Source organism: Acomys minous (genome assembly GCF_964271855.1).
Source record: "Acomys minous genome assembly, chromosome: 7".
Classification (NCBI taxonomy): Eukaryota; Metazoa; Chordata; class Mammalia; order Rodentia; family Muridae; genus Acomys; species Acomys minous.
This window is the reverse complement of record NC_140488.1, coordinates 77275945-77293174: the sequence shown is the minus strand read 5'-3', so window position 1 is coordinate 77293174 and position 17230 is coordinate 77275945. Positions and strand designations below refer to the sequence as shown.

Below are 17230 nucleotides of genomic sequence, written 5' to 3'. Positions count from 1 at the left end.
CAGAGATCAAGGTAGAGTAGAGACCGAGGGAATATGCAACCAATGGTTGGCCCAAGCTGACACCCACCCCATGGGAGAGAGCCAATCCCTGACAACATTAACCATACTCTGCTGTGTTTACAGACAAGAGCCTAGGATAATCCCACTGTGACAAGCCCCACCAAGCAGCACATCAAATCAGATGCTGAGACTCACTGCCAATCATTAGACAGAGCTTGGGGAGTCCTGTGGAAGAGTAGGGGTGGGGGAAAGGATAGGACATGGAAGTGACAAGAATGCCACAAGAAGACCTCAGAGTCAACTAACCTAGACCCATGGGGGCATACAGAGATGGAAGCACCAAAGAGCATGCATGGACTGGACCTAGATCCCCTACACTGGGCAGTTTGACCTTCATGTGGGTTCCCTAGTAAACTGAGCAGGTGCTGTCTCTGACATGGACTCTGCCTGCTTTCAACCATTTCCCCCTAATGGGGCTGCCTTGCCTGGCCTCAGTGGATGAGGATGAACTCAGTTCTAATGTGACTTGATGAAGTGGGTGGGTTGGTGGAAGAAGAAGGGGAGGGGGCAGAGGAGTAGAGGATGGCAGGGAAGAACTGAGAGGAGAGGAGAGAGGGGGCTACAATTGATTGGGATATAATGTGAATATATAAATTAAAAATTAAAAAAAAATACATGCAAGGAAACTAAAAAATAAATGATAAATAAATATAATTCACCATTTTCCCCTTTGTTCCATACCCTGCTTACTACCTCTTCAATTCATCTTCTCTGTTTCTTTGATTATTCTTGTTACATATAAACATATGTATAACTTTATAAATACAACCTGCTGAGTCCATTTGGTGTTGTTTGTGTGTCCTCACCTCAACTGATACTAGTGGCCAGGAGAATGCATTGCAATTGTCAGTTTAATTATCTGCTTCTTCTACTAGGTGGTAAACAACTTCCAACTGTGTCCCTGGCAGACAACAGTTACTAATTAATTACTTTTATAGGAACTGAACTCCACTAAAGCTCTTTTAAAGTACTTGAGGCAGGGAAGTGAATGGCATACAGCGCTTTGGCCAGTTTGGCTGTCGGGTGTAGAGGTTAGAATAAGGAACAGGCCAGCTGCCCACTCCAAATACTAATACCCCAACCCACCCAAGCCAAAGGCCCTGAGAGACTGACCCTTCAACAGGCAAGTTCGTGACTCTGAGTGGGCAATTAAGGGGGACAGCATCCTTAGACAATCTTTATAATAAAGTTTCTTAAGCCCTTAACAAAGGCTGGGTGCCATTCAGATGGTAATAAGCTGCCAGCGTTCAAGCCTTTGATATTTCTGGCTGCTGATCAGTCCTTTTCAACAGTTTAAATGCCTGTGCAATTAACCTTTATTCTTTAGTGACAGAGTTTGTTCGGTTATTAAAATAGAAAGGAATCTCCATGCTGCCACCAAGTGATCTGGAATGGTTAAACCTCTGCCTACTAGGCAAAAACCAGGCCATGAGGCTTGTTTGATACCAGAGCGCTTCACTGAGTGTTCACAACTGCAAAAAGAAGGGTATTTTGAACCACCCAGGATAAAGTGCTCAATAAGTCAGTTTGGCAAGGCAGGGGATTCAAACCCTTACTTGTTGTTATTCAGCTGTGCCCACTGTTCCACTGAATCTTACTGCCCACTTCCGTAGTTCTGCTTGGACAACAGACACTTCTACAGGAGGACTTTAAGCTGAGCTTACTTCTATTGCTCTGAAGGAGCTTCCTGCTATCCCATTTAAAATATTCGCCTTTCATGGCCTTCTAGTGAAATCTGGGGAGGTTTCTTTGCAAGTGTCACCTCTCCTCTTATACACTTTGTTAGTGGCACAAGGGATGAACCCTTGGGCCTCATGCACACTAGGCAAGTTCTCTATCATTGAGCTACACCCAAGCCCTATACAGTTTTCCATGTGTAACCATTTTAATGCACACATTTTTGTTTCATTTCATTAAAAATTTATTCTCTAAGAATTTCATAGTGTTTTGATTATATTTACACCCCACTAATCCCCCAACTTCTCCATACTCACACAACTTCATGTCCTCTTTTTTTTTTAATTTAATACCCCGTTTGACTCGATTTGTGTTGTTCATATACTTCTGGGTGTGGGGCTCTCTACTGGAGTCCCACCAGGAGACACAACCTTAAAGGAAACCAATTTTCCCTCCTCTAGAAGCCATCAACTGTCCGTAGCACCAAAGGTGGAGATGGGGTCATTAGTGAACCCCTTGTCCCTCTGTGCTGGGATGTTGGCTGGTTTGATCACGTACAGGCAAACCACAGTGGCTGTGAGGGCATGAGTGCAGCAGCTCTGGCATGTTTCCTTACTTTCTTGCTCTGTTCTTCCTCAACCTTATAATCTTTCTACTATGGTCCCTAAGTCTTGAATAGTAGGTCACACTCCACAGGAGTGGGAGTGAATGCAGACCACAAGAAGTGCTGAGAATTAATGACAGTTAAGGGGTGATCCCTAAACAAAATATCAATACCATCTCCTCCTAAGGAGGCTGTGGAAGAAGGAGTGGAAGGACGGTCAGAGCTGGAAGACAGGAAAGGGGGTTGTGAAATGCTATCTTCTGGGCAAGAAATAGCTATTGCAATCACAGACACATAACAACTGGGTATGTCTACACAGAATCTACTCAAGAAAGAGGGAGTAGGGACTCAAGTGGCCCTATCTGTCACCTTTGAACTATTTGCTACTGATAGATTTAGGGAGAGGGAGAGGCATTATCATCAATTGTGTGCCCACTAGTGACCCCTCAAGCTCCAATAGATAGTCCCCATCTAGTGGTTGTACATATGGCTCTGGTTAACTAAGTGAGCCATAAAACAAACCTAAATGTTATTAATCTGGGAAAGGGACTGGTATGCGAAAGTGGTGGGGAGATGATAGGCAGGAGAAAAAAGACAAACGAGGGTAGGAAGAGCATACTCAGGATGCATTATAAACACATATGAAAATGCCCAAGAACTGATTTAATTAATAAAAAATATTAAAAGAGAAGAGTGAGTATATGAAAGAAGTGGCAGTCTCCACTGTAGAAGATAATTATTCTCTTTAATGGCTTAGATCTGAATAAATAAATTAAAATGATTTGAGGAGCAAAGAGGTGATGTCAATGAGGTATGCTGGCCTGGAAGAAGTATCTGATCCCCTCAAACAAGCACACATTCTCTAAACTACCATTTTACCATTCAGTGTTATTTCTTGCTTTATGAAATGACCTTTATCATTTCTAATCTTATCATTACGGAAGAGAGGGGTGGAAAGAGTGTAAGAGCCAGAGGTGACAGCTAACTACAAGAAAAAAGTGTTCTCCTGACACAAAAGGGCAGCTGCGCACATAACTCCCCATGGTTGTAACATTAAGCACAAGGCATGTTCAAGCCTGGACAGACTGAAATCAAACATAGAGAAGGGAGCTGGGCATGAAATTCTATGCCTCAGTGAAGGGCTGCTGGCAGCTGTCAAATGCTAGAAGATGAAGGGTCAGTTTTTTATAAGAGTGTAGGCCCTGATAAATTGAGCATACTCCAATGCAAGGCCACACACCCACAAATATTTGGGGAGCCCGAATTGGCCTTGAGGTTAAAAAACACATAAAATTGACTGTGTAGGGAAGGGGAGGTGGATCAGCAAAGAGCTGGAGGGGGGATGAGCATGATAAAAGCACATTGCATGAAATTCTCTACCAGGATAGTGGGTAAGAGGGGAGGACATCCTATTGAAACTTTAGGTGTGAGAAGCCTGGGAGAAAGAGGAAATGGAAGGATCCAGTGGGTCCTGGAAAACTACAGGCGAGTCTGGGCCCTGGGGTCCTCCGCAAACTGTGGCAACAGCCAAGGAAAAAATAGGCAGTAAAAACCTTGAACCCCTACCCGGACTAGCCGATGGACATTCTCCACTGTTGAGTGGAGAAGGAGATCTAACTTTCACACAAACTCTGGTGCCCCATATTTGAACATGTCCCTTGGATGGAGATGCCTGGTGGCACTCAGAGGAAAGATAATAGGTCACCAAGGAGAGACTTGATACCGTATGAGCATATTCAGGGGGAGGAGGTCCCCCTCAGACACAGACTTAGGGGAGGGGAGGGGAGTAGGGGGGAAGCGGGAGGAAGGGAGGAATGGGAGGATACATGGGATGGGCTAACAACTGAGATGTAATATGTATAAATTAATAAAAATGTATTTAAAAAAAAAGAAATAATAATAACAAAAAAAGGCAAAAGGTGGCTGGAGTCTGTAGCAAATCAGCAACTGCTATCACTTCAAAGAAGGAGCCGCTACTCAACCCCAGCATACAAGGCCCAGTGTGGTTCATTTCCTGAAATCCAGGCATTAATGGGAATTACTTAAAATTTTAAAAATTCGAGCTCAATTTTGTTCCCCAAAATAGTCTAAGACAAATAAAACATAGCTGTGCTCTGAATTTCATTCTTGGGCTGTTCAGTTGAGTGAGACCTCTGCCTTACGAAGATACCTGGCAGAAGAACTGGGAGCTATTTATGTGAACTTGTTGGTATCATTCAGCTTTAAGGTTCAGTGATTCTAAGAACTCAATGTACTTTGACTCCTAAATAAGGAGGCCACTTCCAATCATGTCCCTGGTTCTACTACTAATGTACTATGTGGCTTTGTGCCTATCTTTTCCCATCCCTAAGAATCTGTTCTGTCATGTGTAAGGTGAAAAAGTTATTAGGTGATCGAAAGTGTATTTCAGTCTGCCAGGAAATGAATCTTTAAAAAACCCTGTGCTCCAAAACAATGGAAAAGATAGCCACACATTACATGTCTCCTGAACCATCAGTTATGTGTATTCTCCCCATTCTAAACACACATGCACATGCACACAGACACACACACACACACACACACACACAGACACACACACACACACACACACACACACACAGACACACACACACACACATACACACACACACCATAGGAGGTAGACTGGAATCATAGCAAAACAAGCCTCTATACTCAACTCTCAACTATAAAAAACTTTAAAGGCCAAGTAACTCTTTCCTTTTTAACAAATCACAAAAAAGGGAAGTTGTACAGGAAACCTAAATATTGAGTTCAAAAAAAAGTATTGCACACTACATCAAACCTGGGCCTTTGTGGGCTTTAAAATGTGGCAGGTGATTCTAATATACAATAAAGTTTGAGAAGCAATGCTATAGATCAAGCAGTCAAATCAAATCTCACTACCATGTGTTTTTATTAAAAGCACTGATACTCATTTAAATAGTATCCATGGCTGCTTCAAAGTTATAATTATAAAACTGCATAGATGTGATACAGGTAGCCACATAGTTTACAAAGCCTAGCATATGCTAGACAAATTCTGGTAGAAATTAGATGCTTGGAAATCATTTCATTAGACTGCTATGTATACATTCAAATTGGACCTTCATGTAAAGAAAGAAACCATATACTTGTGAACACTATAAATTTGAGCTCATAATATTTGATATTATAACTCATTTCATTTCAGCTATTATAATCTTATTATACATGTGTTTAAAGGAGTTCTCATCCTTTCAAGATAAAGTTGAAGCTGACATGATTATGAAAGAAATAGTGTGTCATGGACTTATTTAAAAAATAATACATTAGGCAGGTGGAAACTTGGATTATAGATAAAATAAATGTGTTCATGATAGTTAAATCTGGGTGATGGGCACATAAGAGTTCCTTTGCTGCTTCCTTCATTTAATACATGATACAAATTTATTCAAAAGAAAAAGTTGTAAGAGATAGTGCCATAAATGACCAGTCCCCCTTTTCCCAAAATGGTGCCCTCTTCTAAGGGTAGACAGCTTTGGCTTTCTCCATCAGTAGCATGTTAGCTATAGTACACATGATATAAGTTAACATAGTACAATGTCCTAGAGCTCTTCAATGCCACACAAAATCAAACCTTTACTTGATGTAGTGATAAGAAAGGAAAACAATTTCAGTGTCAAATCATTACATAATGTTTTAAGACACTTTAAATACAAAAGCAAACTAAAAATTGAATATAATTTAACTGTAATGATGACAGTATGCTAATAGAGAAATTGTTAGCAAGTTGATGTATACAAAGAACATGATAATTATATCAAAACTATCTAACAACAGTAATTTTAATAAGCTGCTGATTCTAAGATGCTTCCAGAATGCAGGTAACAACTTGGAAAAGAAAAGTGCCCTCAGAATCAATGAAAAAAATTGTTTTCTTTAGTTTGTATGTGTACTCTCATACATTTATGACTGAATTATTGTAATCATGAATCCACATACTTATACTCGAAGAGTGATTGGTAGTATTGAAAGGACTGGCAAGAAGACAGAGGTCTACAATATAATTTTACAAACACCATCTCCAGTCAACAGCAAAAGCTTTATTAACATGACAGATGGTAAAAATGATTTCTCAAGAGCTAGATGTGTACAAGATACAGATATTGAATAACAAACAGTCACATGGCCTTCTATGAAAAGATGGAAGATTATAGCACTGGATAATGTGAACATCAGTAAAGTGAATAAATCATTACTATGAATCTCCAGATTGTGGTGAAATACAAGGTACATAATAACCACGTACGATTTGCTGTAGCTACGAATCAGTTCATTTGAATCCATTCAGCCTGGAAGGGTAACATGTTATGCACAAGAAACAATGACAATAAGGGGGCAGGCTAAAAATAAGACAATGAAGAAAATAAGTAAAACTAGTAAGTAGGAACAAAACACCTGTAATTCCAGCACTGAGAACGTGAGTATGAAGGCAACCTGGTGTCTAGAATGAACTTGTCTGTTACATACATAATAAGTAATAACAATATGTGCAGGACAATGGTGTTGTCTCATCAATGTGTCATCACAGTTGGCAGTGGTAAATTAAAGAGATGAAAAGGATATAAGAGTTATGTAGAATATGTGGTAATATAGTAGATAGTTAGACAAAAAAGAGCAGTTTTTAATGTCAACTAGGAATGTGTTAATATAGTCTGGAAAGGCAGAAACTGTAGAATAAGGTAAATATAGGCATAAGGTTATTGTGTAGTTTAAATTCTGATTTCCTGCCTAAATGTTTCCCAATTGTCCCTCTGATATGTCAATAGAGCAGCTTACAGACGTCTATGAGCAGGGGAGAGAATAGGGCTGGACTTCCTGCCAGCCAAGGGAGGAGGAGTTAGGAGAAGAAGCAGGGAATCCAGGCACTGGTAGAGGTCCAAGAGAGAGCAAAAGGAAGGAGTTGGAGCTGAGGAAAGCTACAAAGTGCAGGTATCGCTGGGATGTTTTCTGGGAGTAAGACAAAATAGTATAGAGGGTTAAGAACAGGCTTAAGCTGCTCAGACTGTGTTGTGAAGCCTTGTATTATAAAAAAGTCTCACTTATTTGTGTAATAGCTGGGTTAAGAAATAAACTAAGAGAAACAAACATTGTTTTATAAAAATAACTTCAACAGGTAAGTAGAAGATGTTAGGCATGGTAGTGCAGGTCTTTAATCCTAGAACATAAGGGACAGAGGAAGGGGACTCAGGAATTCCTAGCCTTCCTCAGTCTTCATGTCTATCAAAATTATTAGAGACTGCTTCCAAAAAGTAGAAAGGGAAGCAGAACACCATAATCTCATATTATTACAAATGCAAAAATGTTTATATATAAACACACATACACAAAAGATTCAGAATAGGGGCTGGAGAGATGGCTCAGAGGTTAAGAGCACTGACTGCTCTTCCAGAGGTCCTGAGTTCAATTCCTGGCAACCACATGGTGGCTCACAACCATCTATTGCCCTCTTCTGGTGTGCGGGTATACATACCAGCAAAGCACTGTATACATAATAAATAAATAAATCTTTTAAAAAAGGATTTAGAATAATGTTATATTATCAGTAATGATAATATTCGTGAGTACTAGAATAAAGTAATTTTTGTTTTGCTTTTCTATACTTCCTAATTTCTACAGTACTGCTTCTGAAAAGATATAAGTATTATTACAAAAACAAGAATTCAGTAAGGCAAATAGCCCTGAACCTTTCAAATAGCAGGAAATGCCCAACACTGTGAGTCTTATGTCTCCGCCATTGCCTGACTCCAGTTATACTACTGCATTTTCTCATTTGCACCGAGTAAAGTTTTCAAAAAAAAATGTTGTCAAAACATCTCAAAGTACAGAGAAATAGGACGTCATTGAGTTTACAGAACAAGCTGTCCACCTCCTTTTGTGTCTTCGCACTGATAAACACATATATGAATGGTATAATTGGGCATGCCGTCTGCTTCCATTGTAGCAGTTCAGGAATGATGGGCTGGCTGGAGTGGAGATCGCTAGTGATCTCTTACCTGTGATTAATGTAAACTACAGGTACAAAGAAGAGCTGAGTAACTGTGAACTCCAAATTGGCAGAAGTCTATTTATTTTTTGCCTATTATTAACTTAGAAAATAGGCAAGGAGCCTATTTTTTATTATTACACATTATAAAGGCACTGACATAATCACCATACACACTATGAAAGCAACCATTGGCAAGCAGAATAATTACATGCATTTTGAAAGCTTGTACATTTCTTTTTTGTAAGTTTTCTAAACAGTACTAATCCTATCTTTTAATTTTACACTGTCTACAATATATGGTTAAAAAGGTTTTCAAACACACATTAAAAAATGTTGGCTATAGTTACTGTGATGAATAATCTTGAGTAGCAACTGATGGAATGAGAAACGCCTAGAATTGGAAAGATCACCTCTGAGGGTTTCTATCAGGCCATTTCAATAGAGTCTTAACTAAGGTGGAGAGAGACATTTTAAATGTGGTCAACAACATCCCACAGCCTTGGGACATGTGTAGTAGAAAGGAAAAATGGACAAAGCCCACTAACTGGCATATTCATATCCACATTATCTCCATCTCCCCTCCCTCTTCTTCTTTTCCTCCTCTTAATCCTCGCCACTATGATAGGAGGTGCTCTGTTTTGCCATGTCCATCACCTCTCACTCTCCCAGGATGAAGGGATAGGCCAAAATAGATCTCCCCTGCCTTAAGGTTATTTTGTTCACGTGTTTTGACACAGTGATGAAAGACTAAGACAAGTACTGCGGACATTCCCTCCGGCTACATTGAGCTTCCGCAGTCAATACTCTGCCACATTTGCTGTCTCTGTGTATTTTTTCTGAAGTCTCTGGAAATAAATCAAATCCCTAAATTTACTGAAGAAACAAATCCCTAAACTCCCAGCATTCATATTCAAAGACAAAGCAAAATGTCGTACTAGACCATAACAAAATTTTCATGTATACAATTTGCAATAATTCCATAGCACTTGATGTCTGTACCATACTCAAATTTTCTCATGTCAAAGGAAAAAATTCTTTCAAACTGAGTTTTTTACATATGGGTAAAATAAAGGTTCATGCACTGCATTTCCTTTTTAGGCTCCTTACCTCTTTTGCCCACAATACTGACTTTTTTTTAATAAGTTCAATTCAATAGTCTTCTAGAATGTCCAGCACTCTCTATGTTTGTAAGCTTTTGCTTCTTAGTTTGATTCATATTAAATAGTTCATAATTTATGCTTTATATTTCACACTCCATCAAATTAGGAGGCATATAAGGTCAACTTGCATTATCATTAATGATGCTAATATTAAATAATGATTAAAGAGCAATATCTGTCATAGAGCCATGTTGCAAAGATCCACATTGTCCATTTATAATTAGTAGTCAGACTCAATACATTGAAATGATACCTGTCTCTCATTATTTTTAGTTTGGATCAGTACTTAAAACAGGGGAATATAGGGTGCTGGAAAGATGGCTCAGTGGTTAAGAGCACTGCCTGCTCTTCCAAAGGACCCGGGTTCAATTACCAGCACCCACATGGCAGCTCACAACTGTCTGTAACTCCAAGACCTGACACCTTCACACCAATGCACATAAATTAAAATTTAAAAAGAAACAGAGTAGTACAGTTACCAGCTAATGATTTTGCTATCACCCCCCACATTCGTTAGCTGCTGTTCTTCTATAATAGTTTTTCTTTCTTTACCAACTCCCCCATGAGTTTCTGATTCTTCAGTATGTTATTATCAATGTGTTATTGATATTTACGTTTCCCAAATGTCATTAGTGTCATCACTATCAAGCATACTTTTTTCTTTGTATTATAATTTACTCAGGCTCACCTTGTGTTTCCAAACTCCAGATCTAGAGTGGCCATTTTTCTAAGCCACTTTGTTCTCCTTGAAAAAGGAATAGTATTTACTCACCTTTTTAGAAGAAAGACTTGTTTCAATGTTGGAAAAGATGTTTTTGTTTTGCTTTGAATAATGAATTCACAGATATTCCCTTTACTTTTAATAGTGCAAAACTCCACTGATCATCTCTAACTGTGTATTCAGTTATCCTTTTCTCACCTCATGAATCTTAGCTTATGTTAAATTAGTGTATAAACATGTACAAATATGTATGCATGTATATTTGTTCCTTCCTTGTTAAATGTGTATGCATTTTAGATCATATTTACATGACTATTAATAAACCTATTGGGTGATGTTCACAATTTCATTGTGGCTCTTCTAGTTTTTCAAGGCTGTGTCACTAAGAATGAGTCAGAGGCATGTGCTGACAAACTAGTTGAAATAGCTGCTTTTTCTGTGTGCATCTATTATCAAGCTGATAAGCATTTATCTTGTTCTTAGTGTTCTGTTTTAGGGTTCCTAAGATTTGCTTTGCTTTAATATTATTTTTGGATTTGTACAAATTAATATTAATTGGATATAAAAACTATATCAGGAAGTGACTTAGAGGCATGTAATTCCTGTCTCTATCCTCTCCATGTTGTCAATACCTTCCCCATGTGTGGCCATTTTCATAACTTTCATAACTTTGTAGAGATATATCTGCCATAAAGTTCCCCATTTGAATAGGTATTATTCAGTGGCTTTTAGTATATTCATAGAATAGTATAACTGTCATTAATGTCTAATTCCAGAAACTTCAATAAACCATAAATAAATGTCACATCTAATACCAACTAATCCTTATTACTATGCAATATTTTGTCTATCCATTTATATGGTGGTGGGTGCTTGGTTGATTTTCACCTTTGAATAACTGGTTATAATGCTTTTATAAATATCTCTAATTTTTTTCTGGACATCTGTTCTTATTTATTTTGGGTATATATTCATAATATGGAATTCCTAAGTCATTTAGAACCCTTTATTTAACTTTTAGAATCACTAGAATTACTTTTTGGCTTTTTGAGACAGGATCTCTGTGTAGCATTGGCTGTCCTGCAGCTCACTCTATAGACCAGGCTAGCCTCAAACTCTCAGAGATCTGCCTGACTCTGCTTTCCAAGCATTGAGATTAAAGGTATTATTTTAACCACATTTCATTTGACAAAATTTTTAACATGTATGTATGTTTTTACATTTTAATTTTTCATCTATCAGGATATTCTAGAATATTATACCCACTGATTTACAACTTAGGTGTTTTGGTTTTGTTACTTGTTTTATAACCTAAAATGTATAATGCATTCCATGGAAAGAAATTGCATAGACATACTTCTTATTCTTTTTTATGACTACAAAATACTATATAGTTGAATATATCCTTATTCACTCAACAAGTCTTCATTGTTGGACATTTGTACTGTGTCTAATTTTTTTAATTAAAATTTCACTACAGTGACCAATACTGTACATATATTGTTTTGCATTTGTGAAGATGTGTTTTTAAAGTACAAGCAAAAATTTGTGGTTGGTAGATTAATATGCATACATGTTAAATAATTTTAAATACTCCTCTTATGTGAGCATACTGAACTAATATTACAATTAATCAAAGTGCCTGTTTCTCATGACCTCATTGATAGAAAAGTGAATTGAAATTTGTCAATGAATAAAGAGCTCAGTGGAAGTTTAGCCTGCATTTTATTACTATGGTGAAATTGAGTATTTACATTTAAATCATTCTATTTTCTGTGACCTATGTCTATGCATCTCTTTTGGTTTCAACAAATTTGAAGCACAGGAGTGCTTTAGTAAACCAGGTAGATGAGAATATAGAGGCAGATATTTCATCACTCACTACCAGCAGGAACATCATCTCAAGTCCTTAGGCTCTTGTCATATATTAGATTGTCAGAAAGTCACAGCTGAAAGACTGCTTTAAAATTAATCGGTTCAGGTCCATCCAAGTCTACATTAACAAAGTGAGGGCCAAAGAGTGGCAGGACTTACTTTAGGTCATATAACAAATTATAGCTAGACCTAGACATTGAACTCAAACTTACTTTCCCTAGAGCAATTTCAAATTAATGTGCAACTGATTTCTTTGTTGATTTTTTCATTTTTACTAAGATTACATCGAAGTACATTTTGGAGAGAACATGTCTCTTAATATTCTCTATTAGCCTGAGCTGCAGACATCAACACTAAATCAAAATCTATTTTTGTTAGCCATGCTTATTATCTATATCAGCATCTTTAATATTTACTTGCTGCAGAAATATAAAAAAATATCTTGTAAGGTACAAGCTGGATGAGATTTCTGAAGATAGCTCACATCACAGGAACATCTGAGGTCCAGATAGGCAGTGTTTGAGATTATCACAGGGGCAGCCAAGAGAGTCCTTAGTCTGAGATTCCCACTATGACTAAAGGTCTGAATTTTAGGTGTTTATATCCTCTCTAGATAAGGTTCGTTATAGCATTGATGAATTTTGGGAGTGTGTAGACAGGATTACTTCTAAGTATAAGTTTAAGATGAGTTAAAATTTATAATCTTATTTGCACATTATTGCTTAAAACACCAGAAGATTGCTTGAGAGGGGCAGACTAATAAAATGATCTAGCAACAGAACTGAAATAAGCACCTCAAGTTTGATAACTTCTGATCAGAATGCTTTCTGCCTTTATTTTGATGCAAACAAATGAACCTTTGTTCACAAAATGGAATCTTCTCCATGAAGCATTACCATGGAGCACATGTACCCCTTCTATGTTCCCTGATGTCTACACACCACTCCAGGAGGTTGGCCAGAATCCTAGCACCTCTCCTTTTATCCATTTCTCTCTCCCTCCCTCATTCCCTCCCTCTATCTATCCATCCCTCTTTTCCTTTCTTCCCCCTCTCCCTTCTTTTGGCAAGGTCTCACTACATAATCAGTCAGGTTTGGCCTCAAACCAACAACCATTCTACACTATCCTCCCAAATGCTGGGATATCTCTCTCTCTCTCTCTTTCTCTCTCTCTCTCTCTCTCTCTCTCTCACACACACACACACACACACACACACACACACACACACACACACACACAATGTGCCTGGCAAAACTGCACTTCTTAAGAGCTCATTATGTATCATATGCTTTTCCTATGTTCATTTGAATCCATAACATTCCTACTTCATAGTCATCAGTGTTCTCAGCATAGAGATGAATACACCGAGATTCAGAGATACTTAAGATTAGACAGCTAAGTAAGTTGTAGAACTGGGATCCAAAACTAGGCTTCTCAGACAGTAAAGTCATGTCTGGTCCTGGTGCACAAACACTACCTTACTGCTGCCTTTCAGCTACGATAGTCCAGGGGCCTGTTAATTCTAGGTCCCCTGGATGGGGAGGCCTGGTGGCACTCAGAGGAAGGATAGCAGGCTACCAAGAACAGACTTGATTGATAGCTTATTATCATATACAGTGGGAGGAGGTCCCCTCAGTCACAGTCATAGGGGAGGGGAGTAAGGGGAAGCAGGAGGGAGGGAGGAATGGGAGGATACAAGGGATGGGATAACAATTGAGATGTAATACGAATGAATTAATAAAAATGATATTTTAAAAATTCTATGCTACATCCAGGGTTGAAGGCAAAATTGACCTCCCTCAGAGAAGACTCAGGTGACCCAGAAAAAAGTTGGGGGAATGGTGATCAATGAATTGAGACACAGTTTTTCCTTAGTTCTACCATGTGTGCCAAACCTCAACAGAGACTTTTTCTGAAAACTCAGCAGTTACTTACTTTACCAAGTGTCTGATTAGAAGTTCCAGCATCTCCCGGTTCTTTTCTGGTAGCTTATATACTAGAGAGTGAATAGCCCCGAGACGGTAATCCAGATTGTCAGATTCTGGCAGAGAAAACAAAGAGAGATGGTTGGTTTCCAAGTGACTAGATGAAGGAAGCTTGCACATGTCTACAAGCACGCATGCGCGCGCGCGCACACACACACACACACACACACACACACACACCTGAATTCATGAAAAAGGAGAAAGAGAGAGAGAAGTAGAAGGGGGAAGAGAGCAACGGAGAGGGAGGGAAAGAGAGAGGAAAATAGATGAAGAGAAAAAGAGAGTAAACAGGTAAATAAATAGGCACATACAGGCAATAAATGAGAAAAATAGAAATAAAACCAACAATGTCAAGAAGAAAATAAAGAGCAAAAGTAACAAAATTTAGGCCTAGAGAAATGAAAAAAATTAGAAAGTGGGGAGTGGAGGCTTGTGGACAAGAACGACTGCAGTTACAGCATGTTGTCTTTTAAAAATCCCAAGCAAAGCCTCCAGTATCTAACACCCTTTCATGATAAGTGTCTTGGAGTGATCAGGGATACAAGGCAGATTCCTAAACACAATAAAGGCAATATACAGCAAGCCAATACCCAACATTAAATCAAATGGAGAGAAATTTAAAGTACTTCCACTAAAATCAGAGGCAAGACAAGGCTGCCCATTCTCTCTAAATCTCTTCAATAAAGTACTTGAAGTTCTAGCTAAAGCAATAAGACAACTGCAGGAGATAAAGGTGATACAAATTGGAAAGGAGGAAGTCAAAATATTGATATTCACAGATGGTATAATAGTATACATAAGTGACCCAAAAAATTCTACCAGAGAACTCCTATAGATGATTAACAACTTGAGCCAAGTTGCTGGATACAAAATTAACTCAAAATAAAAATCAGTAGCCCTCCAAACAAATGAGAAAAGTGCTGAAGAAACAATTAAGGAAACAACACTCTTAACAATAGCCACAAATAATATAAAAAATCTTGGTGTAACTCTAACCAAGCAAGTGAAAGACCTGTATGAAAAGAACGTCAAGTCTCTGAAGAAAGAAACTGAAGAAGATATCAGGAGATAGAAAGATCTCCCAAGCCCATGGATCAGTAGGATTAACAAAGTAAAAATTGCCATCTTACCAAAAGCAATCTAAAGATTCAAGTCCCATCAAAATTCAAATACAATTATTTAAGACCTTGAAAGAGCAATTCTCAGCTTCATATGGAAGAACAAACAAACAAACAAACAAACAAAAACCAGGATAACCAAAACAATCCTATAAAATAAAATAACTTCTGGAGGTATCACCAGCCCTGATTTCAAGGTGTACTTATAATAATTTTTATACATGCTTTTGACATAAAAACAGACAAGTTGATCAATGGAATCAAATTGAAGACCCAGAAACAAACCCATACACCTACAGACACTTGGTTTTTATTTTTAACAAAGAACCCAAAACCATGCAATGGATAAAAGAAAGCATCTTCAACAAATTGTGCTGGTCTAACTGGACGTCTGCATGTAGAAGAATCCAAATAGATCCATTATTTATCACCCAGCACACAACTCAAGTTCAAATTGATCAAAGATTTCAGCATAAAACCAGATACACTGAATCTGATAGAAGAGAAAGTAGAGAATAACCTTGAACTTATTGGCACAGGAGACAACTTCCTGAACAGAATGTCAATAGCTCAGACTTGAAGATCAACAATTAATAAATGGGGCACCACGAAACGGAAAAGCTTCTGTAAAGCAAAGGGCGCCATCAATAGAACAAAACAACAGCCTACAGACTGGGAAATGATCTTCACCAACCCTATATCTGACAAAGGACTAATATCCAAAATATATAAAGAACTCAAGAAATTAAACACCACCAAACCAAATGATCCATTTAAAAATGGGGTACAGAGGTAAACAGAGAATTTTCAACAGAGGAATCTCTAATGGCCAAGAAGCACTTAAAGAAATGTTCAATGTCCTTAGTCAACAGAATGCAAATGAAAACAACTCTGAGATTCCATCTTACACTTGTCAGAATGGCTAAGATAAAAAAAAAAACTCAAGCACATGCTGGGGCGTATGTGAAGCAAAAGGGTAGATAGGGGAACTAGGGTAGGGAATCAGGTGTGGATAGAGTTAGGCAAAGGGCTGGGAGAGAATGGTAATTGGTGTGGAGGGCATCTTTGGGATGAGCAAGAGTCCTGGGACAGAGGAGGCTCCTGGGAATCTATGGGAGTTACCCTAACTGAGACACCTTGCAGCAGGGCATATGGAGCCTGAAACGACCACTTCCTGTAGCCAGGCAGAAATTCCAGTGGGGAGAGGACATCAACCCACCCACAAAAATCTTTGACTTAAAATTTGTCCTGTCTACAAGATGTACAGGGATAAAGATGAAATAGAGATTGAGGGAATGGCCAACCAATGACTGGCCCCACTTGAGACTCACTCTATGAGATACAACGAACCCTGACACTATTAATGATACTCTGCTATGCTTGCAGACAGGAGAGTAGCATAACTGTTCTTTGACAGGGTTCATCCAGCAGCTGATAGAAACAATTGCAGAGACCCACAACCGAACAATAGGTTGAGTTCTGGAAGTCTTGCGCAAAAGTGGAGGGAAGAATTGAGGGAACTGAAGGGGTCAAGGACGCCACAAGATTTATAGAGTAAACTAACCTGGTCCCATGGGGGCTCACAGAGACTGAACCACCAACCAAAGAACATCCATGGTTTGGACCTAGGACCCTACACATATGTAGCAGATGTGCAGGTTCATGTAAGTCCCCTAACAATCTGAGCAAGGGGGTAGGTGTGACTGTCTCTGGCTCTGTTGCCTGTCTTTGGATCCCTTTCCCCTAGCTGGGCTCCTTTGTCTGGCCTAGGTAGGATAGGATGTGCCTAGTCTTGCTAAGACTTGATGTGCTAGGGTACCCATGAGGACAAAGGGAAGAGCAAATGAGGGGAGGAGGAGGGAGGAAGCTGGGATCTGAATGTAAAGTGAATAAGAAAAATTAATAAATGAATGAAAAGAAACCATTTCCCACCTATTACTATGTGTGAGGTACTAAGGCTTCTGTCTTTCAATGTCAATAACCGAAAGAGCCCAGAAGC

At 38.6% G+C, this 17230-nt stretch overlaps 1 protein-coding gene across 4 annotated transcripts in view; it reads right to left on the bottom strand.

Moving 5' to 3' along the window:
* The window catches only part of OPHN1 (oligophrenin 1), a gene marked incomplete at its 3' end in the record, with an annotated part of 303761 nt that overhangs the window by 60252 nt on the left and 226279 nt on the right, over window positions 1–17230 (bottom strand). For all 4 annotated transcript variants that reach the window (XM_084791065.1, XM_084791062.1, XM_084791063.1 and 1 more), the window contains exon 18: window positions 14064–14169. In XM_084791065.1, coding sequence (XP_084647191.1) covers window positions 14064–14169 — 106 coding nt within the window. The remainder of the gene's footprint in view (window positions 1–14063; window positions 14170–17230) is intronic.